Here is a 21,144-nt window from a genome sequence, read left to right on the forward strand (position 1 = left end):
TCTGGTTCCGAACCGCCCCCCAGGTTGCCTGACACACGAGTCCTGCTTAGTACAGACCGGACCCGTTATTGCCCCCTGTTGGGCCCTGACTGGAGGTACATGTTTAATCGTAGTGGTGGCGGCGTATTACGCCCGACAATTACCCACCACAAGATGAAGCATTTTAATTTTCTCCCGTGAGTTCAGACGGACATGGGAACCTAACCACCTTTTCCCGTATAAACATAGCGTCTACATTCGCAAATTCTACCTTTGTGCATACGTGTAAATTTTGATTCGTATGTTGTTTTTTCTGACTTTATGTGAACGAAAAGACACAAATTCGCCCATTTTCTCATTGAAAAGAGGTAAATTTCAAAATATCACTGTACTGGTCACAAAAGCAAAGTTTGTGGGGAATAATAGCCATTTTCTATACTTTTTAGGCATAAGCAATTACGAAATAACACTACCCAGGAACAAAAATTGTGTTACGTAGTGTATTAATGCTGCTCACAACCAATAACAGTCACCACTGGTGGAGAAAGTGGGGGGGGGGGGGGGCACGTGCCCCCCCCAATGATCAGATCTAAATCCCTAATTTCGATCGGATCATTGGGGTTTATTAGTAATACATCAGTATTTTGCGACCCCCACTGCCACTTTGTAGCATATTATTGTGTCAGGGACTCTATGAGATGATAGGACAATAGTCTGAGTCCATAATTGGCAATAAGTAACGGCAAAGCAGTTATAAGTGACTCACAGAATTGTGCGCAGTTGCGTATACAGGACACGACTTCCCTGAAGGCATCAACACCTTCAGCGAGAGCGATGCCGATCACACAACGCGGTTCGAATTCGACCCTCGATCGATGGCTGCGCCATCGCCGCACACGCGTCAAATAAAAACCAAGGGACAAGTCCTTACTAACACTACCTTTTTTCATTGCTGGAGGGGTTGCCCCCACTACCTGAAAATCCTGGCTCCGCCATTGCTGCCCATTCCATTATCGTACATAAATAATAACAAGAAACTGCACTTGTAAGAAACACAGGGTAGGGCTGTGGACGAGTGTGCTATGATTAATAAAAGCTAGCCCCTGACCCACAAATGGCTGAACAAATGAATAAGAATCCCAGCTCATAAGAGCTCTCAAAATTGATGTCCCATTGTGAGGAAAAAAAATAATCGGTGCATTCTGAGCAGGTAGTCACGTGGGTTGTGTGCCGTTTATATTTAACTTAGTTAATGTAGAGCAAATATGTGCAGTGATTAGTATCTCCAGTGGCCTGTCCTCGCCTTGTCTGTCAATGGACATTTTAAAACGTGTAAATGTTTACTGCTCGTTATATATTTCCTCCCTTCTGTTCTTTCTTTCGCCACAAGGTGGCGTGTATGGTATCATGTATGGTGACATCTGGTCACGGTGTTGTATACGTGCTGAAAATGTCCATCTCATTTACCGATGTTCACGCCTCGACAGCAGGAACCATTGTATGAATTATCCATTAGGCGGTTACATTTTTAAAAGGTCAGGGAGCTTTATACACGAGGTAACTGTTATTACATGTGGAAGTGTGTAATGTAATACTATGACTTGAACCTTTTGGATTCCCAATCGCTGGCAGATTCTAGTAAAATGGACAAGATGTTGAGTGGATATGAGAGCACCACACACAAGGCTTGTATACAAGAGTGAACATTTATGCCCTGAAACAAGTGGCTTTTATAAAGGCGAATGAAAAGGTATTGGACGCACCCATATCAGGTATCCCATCCCCGTCTGCGTGATCCAAGCCAAAGTCTTCATCGTCTGAAAAATGGCACGCACGCACACACATAGACAATCAATATGTATTAGGACACATTCAAATTTAAACCCAGCTATCCACACATAACTGTAGACACAAAGATTACCCCTATTTTTTATCGTTATATATAGGGAGTGCCATTAGTGAACAATAGGGTGGTGTGGGCCAGCACTGGATCCATGCCTGTCTTCCTATTGATAATAATGACAAAAGACACCACTTACTCATTGGAGACCAAGTTAACCTAGGGGAGAGGCCCATGATAGGTTCAGATAACACGTCACTAGTCACTGATGTTATCCGAGACCAGAAATCAAACTCTGGTTGCCCAGTTCATTAAATTCTGTGCACAAATTACTAGACTACAGCAACCGACGAACAAACACACACGCGCACAAATGCGTGTACAAACAACTTACAAGTGCACACACCTATCTACGCACTGGCACATGAATGCAGATATGCAAATAAAGCTGTGCCTACAATCACGTTTTAATTTGCCGAATCGAAGGAAGAACAAATGAAAATCAAAGCATCAGTGCTGACAACTGCGGGCTGCTGGAGATCATGTGACCAACACGCCAGAGGTGGGAGCGGGCAGGAAGGAAGGAGAGGAGCCACCGGGGACAATGGCTGTGACAGCAACAATTATAGCCCCGGCCACACGCACATGGTGAGGGAGAGACAGACACACACACATGGGATGGGGGCACAGTGAGAACAAAAGATATAGAGACATGCGAGAGAGGGAAACATAAAGTAATATGGAGGGATCAAGAGAGGCAGATAAAAAAATACACAGGGAGACCGAGGGAAAGAGGGAATGACAGATCAACAGAGAGACAGATACAGCGATAGAGCAAGACAGGACGAGAGGAAGAAACAGAGAGACAGGAAGACAGAGGGAAACCGAGAGACCCATGACAAAATACACTTGGAGACAGAAGTACTGTAGACAGAGGGGAAGACAGAGATAAAGAGGGAGGGACAGATGTGATTAAATACAAAAAATAAAACAAAAAAATACTTTTTGGTTTTGAGTTCCGAATACCTAGATAAGGTATTTGTTATTCGGCAGAATAAAAAGCACAAATTAGTACACCCTTACTAAAAACGCAAATCGCTCTCCATACCTACACACACTCAATAACACAGATACCACACACTCACTAACCTTCCATTGGAGCCTGATCCAGGCCAAATCCTTCTTCCTCGGATTTCATTTGGAATAAATCTGTTAACTCGGGGTCTGACATGACTGACACTGCAAACATGACCACACAAAAACACACGTGTAATTAGGTCGTGTTTGTGGACAAATGCAGATCAGACTGGCATAGCATGGCTCCCAATCATAGGGCTGCAAATGTAAAAAAACTTCCATCCAGGTTCAACCCAACTCAGTTTCACCTTTGCAAACACCATCCCTTTGGAGTAAGGATGTAACATTTGGTGAAGCAAATACAACAGCAGAGACTGATCCCATAGGACAAATGACATACACGCGTACATATCTACACACACACAAGACAAAGATTCCATGTATAGCCTTAACAGACTGGAAGGGCAAGTGATGTTAGCAAGCATCCATGAAGGCCAGCACAGGACACGAGGGGGTGGGTGGCCAGCACCATGCTCAACAACCTTTATTTCCCCATAGGGGATGTTTACACAGCGCACTAGGTACTAATTTGAGACTGAGTCGACCTAGGGGAGTCCCAGGACCGGTTCAGATAATTATCACTGGTGGTGGCCGTGAGCGGATATCAAATCGGGTTGCCAGGTTCGTAGTGCAGCGCGCTAACCGCTACACCACCGCTCTCCACAACCGCTACACACATTCAGACATATGCACACACATGTATACACACACCTCACCGACACGCTCAGGGTGCACAGAATATTTTGATGGAATTTGGATGCTGCCAGTATCCATCTGGCTTATTTTTCAATATTTGTTTCTTAATGAAGAGTAAAAGGAGCAAAACAAATAATTTAAATTAATGTTTAACTCATATTAAGTCTAATAATTCAATCATCCGACACAACCGTGTGAAATCATTAAGATATTCAGCTCAACATGCCTTAGGCATGTGATATGGGGTTTGGGTGAAGACACTACTCAATACAAACAATGTGACATCTATATTCTTGGTTCTTTCGTGACTTTACCGAAAGAACCAAGAACATGAATCCCTGCAGTCACGAAAGCTTTAAATCAAAATGTGACATCTGTTCAGTGGCGTTCATGTGTTTTTATCTCTCTACATCTCTCTCCCTTGTATCGCCTCTGAATACATCTCCATCATACATCTTCAATCCCTTCTGAATACACCTCCATTCAATCTCTTCATTCTCTTATGAATCTACCCATGGTTTTCCAATCTGCATTTGACCTTCATAGAAGTATTTTTATGAATAGAAAAGACAAGACTTGACGTTTGGCAAGAATTACAAGAATGCTGTCACGCGTTTACCACGTGGCTGAAGCAAAGAAATACAATAATTATTGTATCGGTGACGAAAACCCAGGTTTTAAGTTTATACATAACACATCTCTTGTTTCTGTTTGTATATCTCTTATGAATACATCTCTGTCTCTTGTTTATTCCTTCAACAAACATCTCACCAACCACCCCATTACCCATGGAGAGTTGAGGGGGTGGAGGGTTTGACAACAAAGTGGCAAGCTTCAACTCTTTGTTCCAAGCTTCAGGTTCAGGAGCAGTCTTCAACTCCTTCTCAGTGAGCAGCTGTTACCAGGCCATCAGCATACAAAACATGGTTGAACAACAGGGAGATCTTTTTTAACTGTACCTAGCCATTGATCAGCCTCCCAATGTATCTGTACCATATGGATATTCTATTAGTACAGCCATGGAAGGCTTCTTGAAATAGTAAAAACATTTTTTTTAAATAGTATAGGAGTCATATTTCAGTCACACCCAAATGTGAATAGAAAATGTATAAGACTCCTGGCCATGCAGCTTCACCCAGGCCTATTCACTAACATCAAGGTCTTTAACGACTGTGAGCATGTCAGTAACCCAGAACGCACAAATCTCAAATTAAAGCCCTGGCTTCTTCATGGGGAGTGGGTGGCCAGTACCACGCCCGGCCGCCTTTGTCGCTCAAATGTGGATGTTTACACACCACACCAGGTACTCATTTGAGGCTGAGTCGGCCTAAGGGAGGCCGAGTATCAGTTCAGATATTGAACACCGACGTTGGCCGTGAGCAGGAATCGAACTTGGGTCGCCAGGTATGTAGCGCAGTGCGCTCACCACTACACTATCGCTCCAAACCAACACACACAAATGCTCATCCACACCAACACAAAGATCCCCTGTATAGCCCTAACATACTGTTGGGGAAAGTGCTGTTGACAATCACCTGAAGGCCGACACGGCGCATGAGGGGGTGGGTGGGCAGCACCACGCCCGGCCGCCTTAGTCTCCCTAGTGGTGATGTTTACACTACTCATTTTATAATAAATCGACCTAGGGGAGGCCCAGGACCGGTTCAGATAATCGTCACTGGTGTTGGCCGTGAGAGGGAACCGAACTTGGGTCGCCGGGTTCGCAGCGTGGCGGTGCTAACCGCTACACTACCGCAAAACACACACACACAAACACATTCACCCACACAAACCAACACAGAGACTCCGACACACACAGAGTGCTCTCTACCGAAGGGGTGATGGGCGCTGTGCGTGTCTCTGTGCTCAAAACACACACACACACAAACACATTCACCCACACAAACCAACACAGAGACTCCGACACACACAGAGTGCTCTCTACCGAAGGGGTGATGGGCGCTGTGCGTGTCTCTGTGCTCAAAACACACACACACACAAACACATTCACCCACACAAACCAACACAGCGACTCCGATACACACAGAGTGCTCTCTACCGAAGGGGTGATGGGCGCTGTGCGTGTCTCTGTGCGCAAAACACACACACACAAACACATTCACCCACACAAACCAACACAGCGACTCCGACACACACAGAGTGCTCTCTACCGAAGGGGTGATGGGCGCTGTGCGTGTCTCTGTGCGCGGCGAGCGCTGCCGCCGCCAGGCACATGAGGCCGCACTCGCCACAGCGGTACTCGCGCTCACGCTCGTGGATCTCCTCGTGCTTCTTGAGGAAGGCGCGGTGCAGGAAGGACTTGCCGCACACCTCGCACGAGTGCGGCATGCTGCCCGAGTGCACCGTCTCGTGCAGCCGCAGGTTCGACAGGCGCCGGAAAGTCTTGCCGCACACGGGGCACTCCAGCGTCGCCTCGGGCATGGGCATGGCGGGCCGCTTGCGCGAGTGTCGCCGCTGGTGCTTCTGCAGGCACTGCTGCACACGGAACGCCTTGCCGCACGTCTCGCACACGTACGGCTTCTGGCCCGTGTGGATACGCCGGTGCTCATTGAGCGTGTACGCGTCGAGGAACGCCATGCCGCAGTCCGTGCACACGAAGTTGCGCTCGCCCGAGTGGCGCTTGAGGTGCATGGTGAGCGAGCAGCGGTGGATGAACGCCTTGCCGCAGAGCTCGCACTGGAAGGGCCGCTCGCCCGTGTGCGAGCGCAGGTGTGCCACGAGCTGAGCGTTGCGCGCGTAGATGTTTCCGCACTCCTTGCAGATGTATGGGTTGTTGTCGGAGTGCAGGCGCTTGTGCGCGCGCAGCGCAGGCTTGTGCTTATACGACTTGCCGCAAACCTCGCAGACGTAGCGCTTCACGTCCGAGTGGCACGCCTTGTGCTCCATCAGGTAGTTGGACGACACGAAGCCCTTCTTGCACACCTCGCACACGTACGGCCGCTCGCCCGTGTGCTGCCGCTTGTGCTGCACGAGCTTTTGCTTCTTGGCAAACGTCTTGTCGCACACGTCGCACACGAAGGGTTTGGGCGGCGGCCCACTGTGCGTCGCCTTGTGCACCGTCAGATAGTAGCCCTGCGTGAAGCCCTTGCTGCAAATGTCGCACACGTAGGGCTTCTCACCCGTGTGGATGCGCGCATGCAGCCGCAACTTGTACTTGCTGGCGAAGGTCTTCCCGCAGTGCGACTCCTTGCACTTGAAGGGGCGCTCGTTGGTGGAGCGCGATACCGTCTTGTAGGGGAGCATCTTAGGGCGTGAGCGGAACATGTGCACCGCCTTCTGCTGCTGCTGCTGCTGCTGCTCATCGTCCTCTTCATCCTCCTCTTCCTCCTCCTCCACCTCCAGCTCCTCCCCGTTGTCATTCTCCATGTCGTCGTCCTCTGGTTTTTGCTCGTATTTTGGCGACAGTGATGGCGAGGAGGAGTTGTCCATCTCATTGTTGACTGTGGGAACATGAATACACCGTCGTCATTACCATGGTCATCGTCATTCATTGGCTCGTGTTGGCAAGGGCAGCTCTTCACACAGGCAACACTGTGGTCGCTCAGTTTTACTTTGTGTTTCTTATAATTGGCAGCAATTACCTCGATTATGCTCAGCATCCACACGCTGAGAAAAGCATTTTCATTTGCAAATGTTCGTAGAAACTGCAGCACCGTACACCATATTGGCGCACGGCACTGTTAGTCACATCAGTGGCCTTACTTGACTTTTGTCATTCAAGGGTTCTATCTTACGACAAAGCTAAGACTTTGAAATTTAGCTGTGTACTGAGTAAGCGCTTATCTCTGAGCATATCTGCAAAGCCTGTGCAGGCCACATTTAGAGCAAATCCAAAATGAAAGAATATTTTTTAGAGTGCAGTCTCTGGTGACCAGGTTAATATTATTATCCAACTCATTAATATTTGACAATCAGTTTTAATTAAATTAAAAACTATGGGATTGCATGGCAGTGGTGTATAAGTGCAAATAGATACTAAAAAAGCACCACTTTCGTCATAAAATTATGGGTTTTCTCACTTAAGGCAGCCCACACAAATGTCCACTTGCAGTAGTGCTTTCCAGCCAGTTTGTGAAGCTCCCAAATTTGCCTTTGAATATATTAAATGGTTGAGCGGAGTACTACAAATGTAAAGGATGGAGGAGAGCCAATTGCCGAGACAGACAATGGAGTCGTTTCGACGAGTCCAGTGGCCAAGGGAAAGACCAGATGGTGGGATCCTGTTAGGGCTGATCTAAGGAGGTCGCATGTCTACTATGCAGCAACAGCTGTGCAGTCTGGCAGAAGGCAGAAAGCGTACGAGGTGTGGTGACATAAACAGCTTTGGCCACCATGACACCGTGAGTTTGATCTTTTTTAACTTGCATAATGTGCCTGGGTGGGTCAGAGGCCTAATATTGAGCACACAGCCAGCACTACTAAGATCCTAGGTTCAAATCCACATTTCAACCATCCGTAACCAAACAAGATTAAGTGCAGTAAATTCATTAAATCAAATCTGTATTTTTACTTAATTTGGCTGATGAGAGCTAAAACTTTTATTCTGGATTACCATGACAAATATACCTCTCAGGCAGGTGTGTGATAATATGCACCGAGTCACCATAAGAAACAATTTAAGAGATGTCAGAAGTAGCTTTGTGATGTCAAATACAGGAGGCTGCTCTCTAACGTGGGGTGATGCATCACTTTCTATGAAAGTTGCAAATTTCATCTCAGGACATAATGCAGAGAGCACAAATGAATTATAAATATATATGTATCTGTTCAGCCCTTTGTCAATCCACTGCTGGATAAAGGGCTCTCCATGCCCTGTCGGCCATGAGGGTTTTATAACCATACTTCACCAGGCAGGTTAGCGTGGGTTGATTTAGCATTTAAATCGCAACTCATGTTAGCCGCGGCTGGGAAATGAACACAGATGAATAATAATGATTTGTTTTGCAATAGCACCCAATATGCCAAGTTGTCTCCAAGTGATAAACATCAGGTTGCCGGGTTCATAGCGCAGTGTGTGAACCAGTGCTCCACCCCATGGAATATCATCAGTCAGGGTCAATCCACTGCTGGATGAAGGCCTCCCCAATTTACTGCCATCTCTCAATAACCCTGCAATGTAATAATCCACCCAGCACTTGCTGCTCTCTCATTATTCCCGACCCTTGGCAATCTTTCCTTCCAGCGACACGTCCGGCCATTGGAGCTCACCTACTTTTATAAACTTTTCAAAGGCAGAATTAACGTGGTAATGTTTTCAAATAAATGTGTTCCTCTTTCAGTGTCTCATTGTAATTGAGGAGGGTTGGGGGGGGGGGGCTCAGAAGTAGGAAAACACATTTTCAAAAGTTTAAGTAAGCCTGCACAATCCACCAAATCTGGCCTGCGGAGTTCTAGATTAGAGGCGTATTGCCTTTCCACCGTGACTCACTGGCATATCCCGCTCGCTGTGCAGCGCGGATGACGCTCGCTCCCTCCCACGTCTCTCCGTCCATGTCTCCGTCGTAGTGCTCCTCCATTTCTGACATCGTCACACCTGTGCGAGGGCGAGAGCAATAGATGCGTGAGCACAAAGCCCGTAAAAACACGAAGATCCCCCCCCCCCGTATAGCCTTAACAGATTGTTGGTACAAGTGCTGTTAGCGAGCACCTATGAAGGACGGCACGGTACATGAGGGGGTGGGTGGCCAGCACCACGCCCGACCGCCTTTGTCTCCCTTGTGGAGATGTTGACACACCGCACGATATGCTCATGTGAGGCTGAGTCGACCTATGGGAGGACCAGGACCGGTTCAGATAATCGTCACTGGTGTTGGCCGTGAGCGGGCATTGAACTCGGGTTGCTGGGTTCATAGCACAGTGCGCTGACCACTACACTACCGCTCAAGAACATACACGCACACAAGCACGTACATGTGTATACACACCCACACATATCATTACACCAGTTAAACCGTGTCGGCCGGGTTACAGATCCGGTACGGAGGCTAATGTTAGTGAGCGCCTATTATGCTCACGTTTCCCCCAGTGTGAGATTTGATCATCAAATACAATAAGACCTGCTTCAGGAAAAACCTGACTTTGTGGTGGTTTGTTTGTATGTCTACGTAAATGTGTAAAACGCTCCAATGAATAAAACTACTCAACCCTAAACTATAGCTTAATGTACTGTGTATTTTTCAGCTATAAGGCAGTGTTTGTAATGACACTGGTACAGTGTTTCCAACCTCTGCTTCTACACCAATGCCAACACGGTAGATAAAACGTAACGTCTTCATGCGTCTATTAAATATTAGAAATAAATAGATGTACAGCCACTTTGTCACTCCACTCCTATACGAGGGCCTCTGAATGCCACGTGGGTCGCGAAGGTTATTTGACCATACTTCACCACGCCGATTAGTGGTGGCTGGCAAAGGCGGGGAGCATGGACGTGGGAACATAAGAGTACGATAAAACAATGGATTTTTCTGCACCTACTCTCTCCTGCCCATAACTTAGTCCCACATTCCTATGATGAACCTTTTTGTGCATGGTGGTCACCCATCCAAGTACAATTCGAGCTCAGCCTTGCTTAACTTCCAAGCTAATGTAATGACATGGTGACATCTGCTGGCCGGGAAAGGGAAGCACAGGTACGGGCACGGTAAAAGTAACAACCAATCAGAGAAGGAGAGGTATCTGGGGCAAAGGTAACAGGTGGGGTTAGCCGAGAGACTCCCGGGACATGCTCGAAGGTTCCACGAGAGGGCGTGGCTGGAGGCGGGGCCTAGCCATGCCTGGGGGGATATAAGGGGGAGCAGACCCGGGGCTCGGGGTTCGTGTGGGGATTCTTGGGTCCTGGCTGTCGCTGCTCGCCGACATCTCTCTCCGTCGTCCGCCCACGTGGAAGATCTCCTGCGGGGGTTCCATCGCCATCATCGTTACCCCGCCAGCCAGCGGCGTAGCCGAGTGAGGGTGGTGGGACCACGCCGAGTGATCGGTGGTGTCTAGCCAGTAGAGACGTTAATATCTAAGTGTTGCACTCATAGTGAGTATAATAAGTGTTGGCCTGTGTTGTGCCCAGTGTGAGAAATAAAAAAAGTACCCTCTACACGACGTGTCGCAGAAGTCGCTCATTACACTATGATGAGCTTGGATGCATTCCGGATGATTTGGTTTTTGACACTGGACATACATTCAATGTGTATACAGTTGTCCCTCACTATAACGCGGTTCACCTTTCGCGGCCTCGCTGTTTCGCGGATTTTTTTTAGTGTAATTTTGCATGCTTTATTTTCCTGCGTACAGTATGAACGCGCATTGTGTTCAGCGTCCTGATTGGCTAAGGGAGAACCGCACATGTGTTCTGCGTCCTGATTAGCTAAGGGAGTACAGAATGCGTTCGGCTAGCCAGATTTACAAAAATGTTTGGGCTTGAAAACAGGTTTTGATCTTTGGTTTCATTTACTAATATTGTACTTATTTTTTTAAATCTGCGAAAGTTTGAACTTTGAGAGTGTTTAAATACGAGAGAAATGTGAGAAAATGTTAATGCCTGTCTGAGAAAAGTGTATAAAAGTGTGTGGTTAGGGGTTTTACGGCCTTAAAACATGTATAATTGTAAAAAATAAAGCTGATTACTTCGCGGATTTCGTTCATTGCGGGTTATTTTTAGAACGGATCCCCCGCGATAAACGAGGGACCACTGTACTGCATTTACAAGGCACGTACCGATTCACCGCCCTGATGATTGGTTAGATTGTTTGTCATCTTGCTCTTGCTGTCTTGTTGAAACAATCTGTATCGCGTGTTTTAACTGTGATGCTGCCGTGGTGTAATGGTTAGCGCTAGGGCTGAACGATTAATCGATTTCAAATCGAAATTGCAATTTGAAACAATGCGATTAGCAAATCGCAAAGGCTGAGATTTTTGGTGATTTGAAAAGTCCTATTACTTTCTTATTGGAATTGTTTTATTTTGTATTATTATAACTTTTTTTATTTCACTTAACAATTGTTCTATGTTTTATTGTTGTATTTCAATTAAAACATTTTAATAAAAACTAGTTGGAAGCAATTCATATCTTTTAAGTTTTCATCCTTGAATAAGAATATTTCGAGCAGTTCATATTTTGACGGTATCATGTGGTAATGGTCCATCACATATTTTAAATCTATTACACAGTGAATATTGAACTGAAGCTTGACTTAAAAAAATATTTATCACAATGGCAATATCTGTCAGAAAAATCGCAAATGAGATATTTTCCCCAAATCGTTCAGCCCTAGTTAGCGCACACTGGACTTGCAATTTAGAGGTTGCAGGTTTGAATTCTCGGTGAGGCAGTTGAAACAATGGGGAAGTTTATTGAATCCCTCCCCTCCCGCCTCTTGTCTACCCAGCAGTATAAAGGTGTGCTGCTCTGCAGTTAGTTGACTGGTAGGGAGCATAGTCGGGTCAAGTGTGGGCATGCCCACCGCTTCCGAGGCACTGGTCAGCGTGGAAGTGTAGACCAAAACACCCTGCAGAGGACCCTGTAGAGCTCCCTCTAGTATAGGCCCTTCCGTCAGCAGTTGCTTGAGCAAGACATCCCCGTTAGGGTTTGCCGTCCTTACCCTGCACCTCCGATTAGCACGGTTGGCTACGTACAGTGCGAAAGAGCTACATACAGTGTGAAAGAAGTTCAATATGATACGTACAACACATACAGTACATACAAATTGAAGGATATTACATGTAATTTGCATTTATAAAATATACGTATTTTCATATGCAACGTTTGGATTCATTTTATTTAACAAACGTGGATTGGTTTCGTATTTACACATTCATGTGCAAATAAAACCAGTCAACAATACCAGCGCCCACTGACTAAATCACACTTCATTGGTCCGAAGCCAGTGGTGGAAATTCCACATTTCCGTGGCTGGTACCATTACCTCCTCGATGTAATAAAACCCTCTTTTGCCAAGCAGTGTAGCCCCACCAGATGGTGCTCATTTTAGCGACCCCCCAAGGAATGGAGATGGCATGATTAAGATGATGGGGCTGAGTCAACCCTGACCGGGATTTGAACTCATGACCTCATGATTGGGAGCCCTGCTGTTCCACCAACTGAGCTACTTCCTGGCCATAAAAGCCAGCCATGAATGCCTAATTAAACATGCGTGTGTGGGGGGAGGGGTGTGTGTGATTGTGGGGAGTGGTAGGGTAGCGGTTACCACGCTATGCTACGAACCCAGCAAACCAAGTTCGATTCCCGCTCATAACAAACACCGGTTATGATTATCTAAATCGGTCACTGGGCATCCCCTAGGTCGACTCAGCCTCAAAATGAGTACCTAACTGTAAACTATTTTTTATTTTACCAGGTATGGTCCAATGAGCTACTTAGCTCTTTTTCAGAAGCAACCTAGCCACAAATGATAGCTCAACGAAGTGGCTTATCAAGTGGATATATAGCAGCTAAATACTCTAAAAATGTTTACAAATATGGAGAGAAAAACAGGAAAAATTCCACACGACCACGTGGACAACATGCAAACTCCATCTATACAAGCGTTGGGGTCGTGATCAAATCCAAACCTTCCTGTAAACCAGGCGAAGTAGTTCACATCTTGCCACCATGATGCCCTATCATCACCACTGGGGAGACAAAGGCATTCGGGCATGGTGCTGGCCTCCCATCCCCTCGTGTGCCGTGTTCGCCTTCATAGGTGCTCACTAACAGCATGCCCCAAAGTCTGTTTAGGCTATTTGGGGGATCTTTATCTTGTGGGTGATCGACATTTGAGCTTTCATACATTGTATGCTCTACTATCTGTAGATGCAGCGTATGTGCATGTGAAATTGTGCAATAAACAGCCCTTTGTTAATCCACTGTTGGATGACAGCCATCCCAATCCATGTGGGTCGTCAGGCTTATTTGACCATATTTCACTGCGCTGGTTAATGCAGGTTGGTGAAGATGGGAAGTATTAACGTGGCAGCATAGAAGTACTGAACAATATTGGATTTTGCTGCACTGGCCTCTGCTAACCAAAATATATAGCTGCAGCAGCCTATGAAACCTGTTTTATCTATGATGGTCACTCATCCAAGCATTGTCCAGACAACCCTGAATAGTTTCTGAAATTGTATGAGATTGGGTGCATTCTGGTGGATTGGGTGATTATTATTTGTATAAATAATGTACAGATAATCGTAAACAATTAGAAAACAGATGTATTATACACTGTAAAGTGTAATATGTAATTACATTTTTACATGACCCACAACCGGAATTTCACGTGTTCCAATCCAAATAGAGGGATAACTGCGCTCATCACACTTCTACAGCCGATAAAATTAACGACCACATTGTCAGTGAATGTCCTATGTACAGACCGACCCTTTAATAAGAATAACTTCAACTTGTAATGCCCACAGTATTTACTCACTCTCATAGAGAGAGAAAAACCCAGAGGCGTGATGGACCACAGACAAGCAGGAGAGTAGCGATGCATTGAGCCAGTGCCAACAATTGGCCAAGCTCTGTGGTCCTCTATATATTCAGGCGTTATCGTCCAATTCATGAGTGTTTACATGTAGGAAAAAACCGGAGCACCAAGAGAAAAGCCACGTGTGCGAGGAAGGAAACCCTATCCCATACAGATTGAACAGATGGGAAGTCCACATTTGTGCTGTATTGCTTGCCTAGAAAACAAACGTAAGCATATTTTTTTAAATCCACAATTAATTTTGCTCTGTACATGCAACAGCACATACGTTCACAATGGGACCCTCTCATACAAACGAACCACGGTAAATGATCGACCCATCACCATAACGATTTCACCCCTGCCCTCTCTGCGGACACAAAGGATGTTCTATTGCTGGGAGGGAGCTCAGTGCCTCTCTGGGCTGTCTTCTGCGTGGGATTGGCCGAATGACCCAGTCCCCAGAAGGGGACACAGCCACTGCCACCATCCTCACCGCCTGGGTTTCATTGCCTGTTACTCAATGAGCTCTAGGGGCGGCAATCTTCTCCACGGGCGGCTCTGAGTAAATGCCGGAAATGACATTAAAAATATATATCACAGTTGCTAAGTACAAGCACAACATGACAAGCAGCTAGCAACAAACAGGATGATTAAAAAGTTGTAATACACAAGAGTGAATACGTTCAATTTAATTGAGCGAGGTTATAAGAACTTGGGAAAAGTAGTGATGGGGAGGAATTCCAAAGTGGAGCAGTGTGAGGGGAGAAGCAGAAAGAGAAGTGAAAGAGGAGTGATTTGGACCTGTACCACGATGGTTCAAGGTTAAGACGACACCGCCAGTCTATTACAAATGGCAGGCAAACAATCTCACCAAGAATGACCAATAGGCATGTGATGACTTTCTGCTTTTACAATATTTCACTTTTAACCAAAGAATATAAAACATTTCTCCACGTTTTCAAGAGCTTTTTTCGCGTAACGTCTCAAAGTGGGATCTTTTTCCAGCTCCCTGTTTAAGTTAAATTTTTGTGTGGATGTGTGGAAGGAAACCCGAGTATCCAGAGGAAGCCCACAGATAACTACCAGGTGGCACACGCCTGAAACACAATATGTGCCACTCCCAAAGTCACTGGGCTGCAAGGTGGCCATCAGTGAGGTGGCCATGAGTTGTCAGCATGGGTTCATACACCCGACTTCGCAGAACCTTTGAGTGTTATAATCTCGTGTGTGCAGGTTTTCTTCGCAACTTCGAATTGCTCCCACACACCAAAACACTCCTTAAAATGTAATTGGCCAAACATACTCGTGCAGGACTCTCCTGAAAATAAGCCTTGATAATCTAAGATTTTCCTGGGTTAAAAAATAATAAAGAACACTCAAATTACACGGACATATGGTTAGAAACGTACTTTCTTTATTGCCTTTTACAGGATCAACATAGTTGTGTTATAGACGTCGTTATCATCACCACAGAAACAGCGATACTGGATCTGCGTTCCTGTCTAATTCTTCACCAGTCAACCCATTCTCCAATATCCCTTTTCCACTGACACATCCAAGCTGAGCCAGCACGGCGCCCTGAATGTCCGAGTGGTTTATCCATTTGTGAGGGGCTGAACCAGAACCAGACCATGATTTGCTGACCTCCCAAGATATCACAATCTAGATCAAGATATCACAATGGCCCATTGGTCCATTCACTATACGTGACTGATGTCACAGCTTGCTTTCTGCAGTGTAATAACATGGCGACTCCTAAACTACACTGGGCTGATATTCTTGGTTCTTTCGGTAAAGTCACGTAGAAGGGAAACAATAAAATAATAAAAATATAAAACAATACAATTATCACACTGGGCTGGATTGGCACTACCCTGGCCTGGCTTGGTTTTACAGTAGAAAAGAGGTACTGGTTCAGAAAGGGCGAGTGTGCACCGAAGCCAACAATACCAATACCCGTCATTCGCCACTAAGTGACAGTGACATCACCACGGCACCGATGCCAGGCGAGGTGCACTTTGAGGCCACGTAAAAAAGTGTCGAAGGCTTGCTGACAGGAGGTCTTGGGAGAGACCCAGGTACCATGGGTTGGCTGACTGAGATGACTGGTAGATGCACCAACTTGCTGCATTTTAGCTGCCCGGCGCTCCGCTTGTTGTTGTGAGCGTTGCTCCTCTGCCCTCTGTTGCTGCTGGAGGCTGACTGCGTCCAACTGCCCAGTAGCGTCCTTCACGAACCTCCTCCATAGAGGCCGATCTTGACACCGCTGATACCAGTCGTCGGCAAGTCCACTCAGCTGCACATCCTCCCGTACCGCATCAGGACATCTTTTCTCCAGCCCATATCGTGCCCGTTTAGCCCCCTCTATGCAGCCAAACAGCAGCTTCTTGGGGATGTGGTGGCTGGGCATGCGGGCTACACGACCCAGCCAATGCAGCCTTGCCTGTCAGAGGCACTCACTGATGGGAAAATGTCAACATCTTTCAAGGATTTGTGAGCTCCTCACACAATCCAGCCTGGTTACACCCAGGATGAATCTTGGGCATGCCAGCCTGAATGTTTCTAATTGGCACAGATGTTGCACACAAGCATAGAGAAGGGAGAGCATGGTTGTGGACTAGAAGACCCAAAGCTTCATGCGGAATGACAAACCAGGTAGCTTTCACACAGCATTGCACAGCCGATGAAAAGATAATGCCGCCCGAATGATTCGGAGTGAGACCTATGCTGTCAAACCGGAGCTTGTCAGAAGCACACTGCCCAGGTATGAGAAACTCTCCACTCTCTCCACAACTGCTTCATCACCAATGGGGAGTTGAGGGGTGGAGTGTTTGGTAGCACAAAATACCCAGGCAGGTACTTAGTGTTGGTGGGACTGATAGTAAGACCCCATACCTCTTAGTGGCACACTCCAGGTTCAGCAGCAGCACCTTCAACTCCTCCTTTGAGTGAGCAGCAATTACCAGATCAGCATACATAACATGGTTGACCAATAAGGAGCCATCCCTCGACCGCACCCGGGCATCAATCAGCCTCCCGTTGTATCTGTACCAGATGGAAATTCCTCCGGTACAGCCATGAAACCAGAAGACTGTAACGAAGCCACCACCACCACGTGCGATTAAAAGCCTTGACGTTCATGTGCTGCCCGTGGGGGCGAGTGTGCACACCTGGAGGACATGACCCTCGGACTGAGGGGGCAAGGGATAGTCCAGGCTTGAGGCACTATCAGGGAGTTGCATCACAGGGTAAGAGTTGCGCAACGGACGGCACAGCGGTGGTGGCAGCAGTCGTGCGTTTTTTAAGCTGGCCAGCCGGCAGAAGCAAACAGTAGCATAGTGGTGGCTGGTTGGCTCAGGAGCTATAACACTCTGTTAGGGCACTAAGCCAGCACTGCTGAGCAGCTGCGTTTGGATCATGATTAAACCAAATTCTTAAGTATTAGCGATAGTTTCAACCTGGTCACCAATGACTACACACAAAAAACATCATATTTACATGTGGTTTGTCACTTATTCTTATTTCAGCTCTGAGATTTAAAAAAAATCAGTATGTTGAAATAACAATGACCACTTCTTGCAGGGCATATTTAAGTCTGCTCTTGGTGTGGATAGAGACATACTGAAGTGTGAATTCAGAAGTAGCTCAGTGACATGATCCTTTGGGTCCGTTCTCTGGCTACAAGAGTTCGCATTGATTTAATCATCTTGCATGATAATGCCAATAGTAATATTGGCATATCAATTTGGGGGGGGGGGGGGGAGTGGAGACAAAGAATAATAATTTGATTGAAATAAATAAAGAAAAGAGAAGGAAACAGCAACACCGATCAACTCTTTGTCAAGTGAGTGTCCACTGGGGTGAATCGGAAGCTTAAACATTTCCATAATAAATTTACAGGACGGGATGTCAATCCCAACATGCCACACTCTTTTCATCCGGTAGTTTGGAGGGGTTGGTGATCACACCAGGATTCAATCCATTACGATGATGTGAGGCACACATCTACTACATGACGAAGTGGTACCTTAATGCAGTGGCAGTGCAGCAAGTAGGTTCTGATTGTTACAAAGAAATGCCTGTGTAGTGAAGCTTATGTGTTCCCCTCTGTTAGGTCTAGATTTTTCACGCCATGAAAAGGATACTTGAATAAGGAAGAAAAAATATGCATAGATTCTGTAAATCTTTCCAAAATGCGCTCGCGATGAAAATACTTAATTGAACATTGACGTTTTGTTTCAAGCCGCACAAGGAGATAACATCACGCGGCGTATGACATCGCATGATGACATAACGTGTGATCGGGAAGGGAGGCAGCAAGGGGGTCCATGCGCCTCAGCCATTATGGTGCAAACGCCCAAGTGAATCCATTCAGTACTGTTTTTTGTAGCCAGGTTTTAGGTAACGTTTTGATCAACTTGGCCGATTTTACAGAGGCCAAGTCCATAAAATCAACACAACTTCATACCAACATTTATGTTTGTACTGGATTATATTTACGATTAATATTGTGCCCTCCTGCATATTTAACAGAAAGGAAGACAAGCACAGCTAAAACATCAACACTTTCAACATTAGTCAGAAAGTGTTACAAATAGGAATTGGCCAAATATTCCACAAATAATCCTCATAAAAAATATTATTTCATGGCTCAGTGCGGCTTTTGTAGGAGAAACGTTTAATGATTATTTTGGTTGAAGTGGTGGTTAACACTGATAGCAGATTAAATGTAGAAGTTATCTATGTGAACATTATAAATCCTGACCCCCATGTCCAGCCACCTGGGATTATAAATCCTGTAAGAACCGATTTTATTGAGAGGTTGAACTCACAGCTGAATTGAGTATGAAGAACTGAAACTTGTATAGCTTCCAATGAAAAAGTGATGGGAATTTCACTTTACTGTTATTGCTATCAGTGCCCTCATGTCTTTATACGAGCACCCTTCCTTTAAACTTTACATTGCCACAAATGCTTTCCACACTTTTGTGAAAAACTATGCCGAGTTTTTAATGTTCACCGTACAAAACTGTGCTCTGAAAACATCCTTTGGTTCACTGACACGGGCTGATGCCTATATTATATAAATCAGAAAGCAGTTCTTCTGAAGCCTTGGTTTAAACCGTGAGGCAGGGTCTCTCTGTCAAGAGATAATGCCCTCGTTAGGGCACTAAGCCAACACCTCTGAGGCCTTGGGTTCAAGCCCCATGGCTGGGTGTTTCACTCCCTCTTCACGTCGCTATTGCCGTTGCCAGGGCACTGAGACAACACAGCTTCTGGGTTGAAGCCCTAAGGCTAGCGTCCTCTCTTTAAGGCAGCTGGTGCCTGCATCTAGGCACGGAGCCAGAATATTGGAGGCCCTAGGTTCAAACTCTGGGGCGGGTGTCTCTCTGGGAGCCATTGTTCATGTCAAGGCACTGAGCCAACATGGCTGAAATGCTGAGTTTGAAGGAGGAGTTGACCTAGAGGGCTTTAAAAAAACCTTTTCCATGTGCAACGAGTTTACCAGTCTCAGCCTTGGTCACCGTTGACTGGATATCCTCTCCCCACCCCATAATAAACTAGTAATTTCATTTAATTCAGCTCTGTTCGGCTCCGAGCATGGGGTTGCACAGCAGCATTGAGCCTGCCAGCACTGCGGAAGCAAACCAATGTTTAACGGTGTTCCTTCAGGCAGCAGTTGATATGTAACCCAGTATGTTGGCTGGTGGGCACCGAGGGAGCGCCATGACCCAGCCATTTGTTGGCGCTTGCCAACAGCGATATAGCAAATAGGTTTCCAACCAATGCGTGCACAGTTTCAAGTGTTCTCGTGTGTGGATTTTTCTCCAGGCACCCAATTTCTTCCCACATCACAAAAATACTTAAGATCATTGAAATGACATTCAATGCAATGCCATCTTTAAAAAATAATTTTTAATGAATATGCCTAATAATAATGCTGTCCTTTGTTTACCCAGGAAATGTTCAGTCTTCAGACTTTTTAGAGGGATTCTGCTTGAGATGTTTAGGAGATTTGATTTTCGGTATCATTCTGGAAATAAACAACAATATTCGTGGAAGAAACCCACAACATGAGGATATATAATTCTCAAACCCTCTAAGCATGGCTCACTACAAACGACCTGCTGCACTGCTTTCAACAAGCACATCACTGCCCTGCAGTCAAACATCAAATACACCGATATCATTATAATCGTTCTCATCCCAAACCAATCTCGAAGTTTATGGATTACAGGCATGTAACTACTTGTTTTTAAATCAAGCATCGGACTGATTGATTGGAACATCTCACATATTTTAAAGACATGTATCCTGTCTCGGTCATTGCTCCATCACAACTTAAACATAAGCAAGCCAATGGAATTTCATTAAAGAGACAGTGCAGTTCACTTATCAAATATGTACAGACCATCACAAACTCACCGACAGATACAATCCAATGCCATTATAGAAGATCTTGATTGTTGAGATTTGGCAGAAAAACAATGAAGTCGAGGCTTTAAATAGACAAATCAAATATTACTTTTTGTTGGTCCTCAATAATTGAATCTAAGGTTCATTTGATTTTTGTCATAGGGCAGGCTCGGCCTAAATTTGTAATCAGCTGTAAGCCTCATAATAAATATTAGTGAACCAAGTACATCACTGAATCTAGTACAATAGAGTTAAAGCCAACCAGTTACTCGAAATGTATGTAGACAATTACATAATAGTATCCACATGCTAAAATAGTATATATTTGGGTATCATTAATTTCCACTGGTGGTGAAAATGCAGTGGTGCAAATTCCATATTTCCATGGCAGGGGCTAATATCTCCAAATTTGTACTTATTTGCAAAGCCATTGAAAAAAATGTGCCACCCCTGGTCTCTGATGCATAGCTGGATTTTAAGTGCTCGCTTCACAATTCACGTAATTTACGATTCATGTGTGCAAAGCTCATATTTTTCCAATTTATGCATTGAGCTATGAAATAGGCAGCACTCAATGGCACGCTCTCAAGAATG

General features: G+C 45.6%; 1 protein-coding gene across 1 annotated transcript in view; it reads right to left on the reverse strand.

Annotated features, from left to right (window-relative positions):
- The window catches only part of LOC116939035 (uncharacterized), a 37,349-nt gene that overhangs the window by 11,824 nt on the left and 4,381 nt on the right, over positions 1-21,144 (reverse strand). Inside the window, exons 2-5 of the mRNA XM_032946910.2 lie at positions 9,102-9,206; positions 5,824-7,113; positions 2,969-3,058; positions 1,743-1,796 (exon numbers count right to left, since the gene is read on the reverse strand). Coding sequence (XP_032802801.2) covers positions 1,743-1,796; positions 2,969-3,058; positions 5,824-7,113; positions 9,102-9,198 — 1,531 coding nt within the window. The 5' untranslated portion in view covers positions 9,199-9,206. The remainder of the gene's footprint in view (positions 1-1,742; positions 1,797-2,968; positions 3,059-5,823; positions 7,114-9,101; positions 9,207-21,144) is intronic.

This window comes from Petromyzon marinus, chromosome 5 (assembly GCF_048934315.1).
Source record: "Petromyzon marinus isolate PM22_M1 ecotype Great Lakes invasive population chromosome 5, UKy_Petmar_22M1.pri1.0, whole genome shotgun sequence".
NCBI classification, from domain to species: Eukaryota; Metazoa; Chordata; class Hyperoartia; order Petromyzontiformes; family Petromyzontidae; genus Petromyzon; species Petromyzon marinus.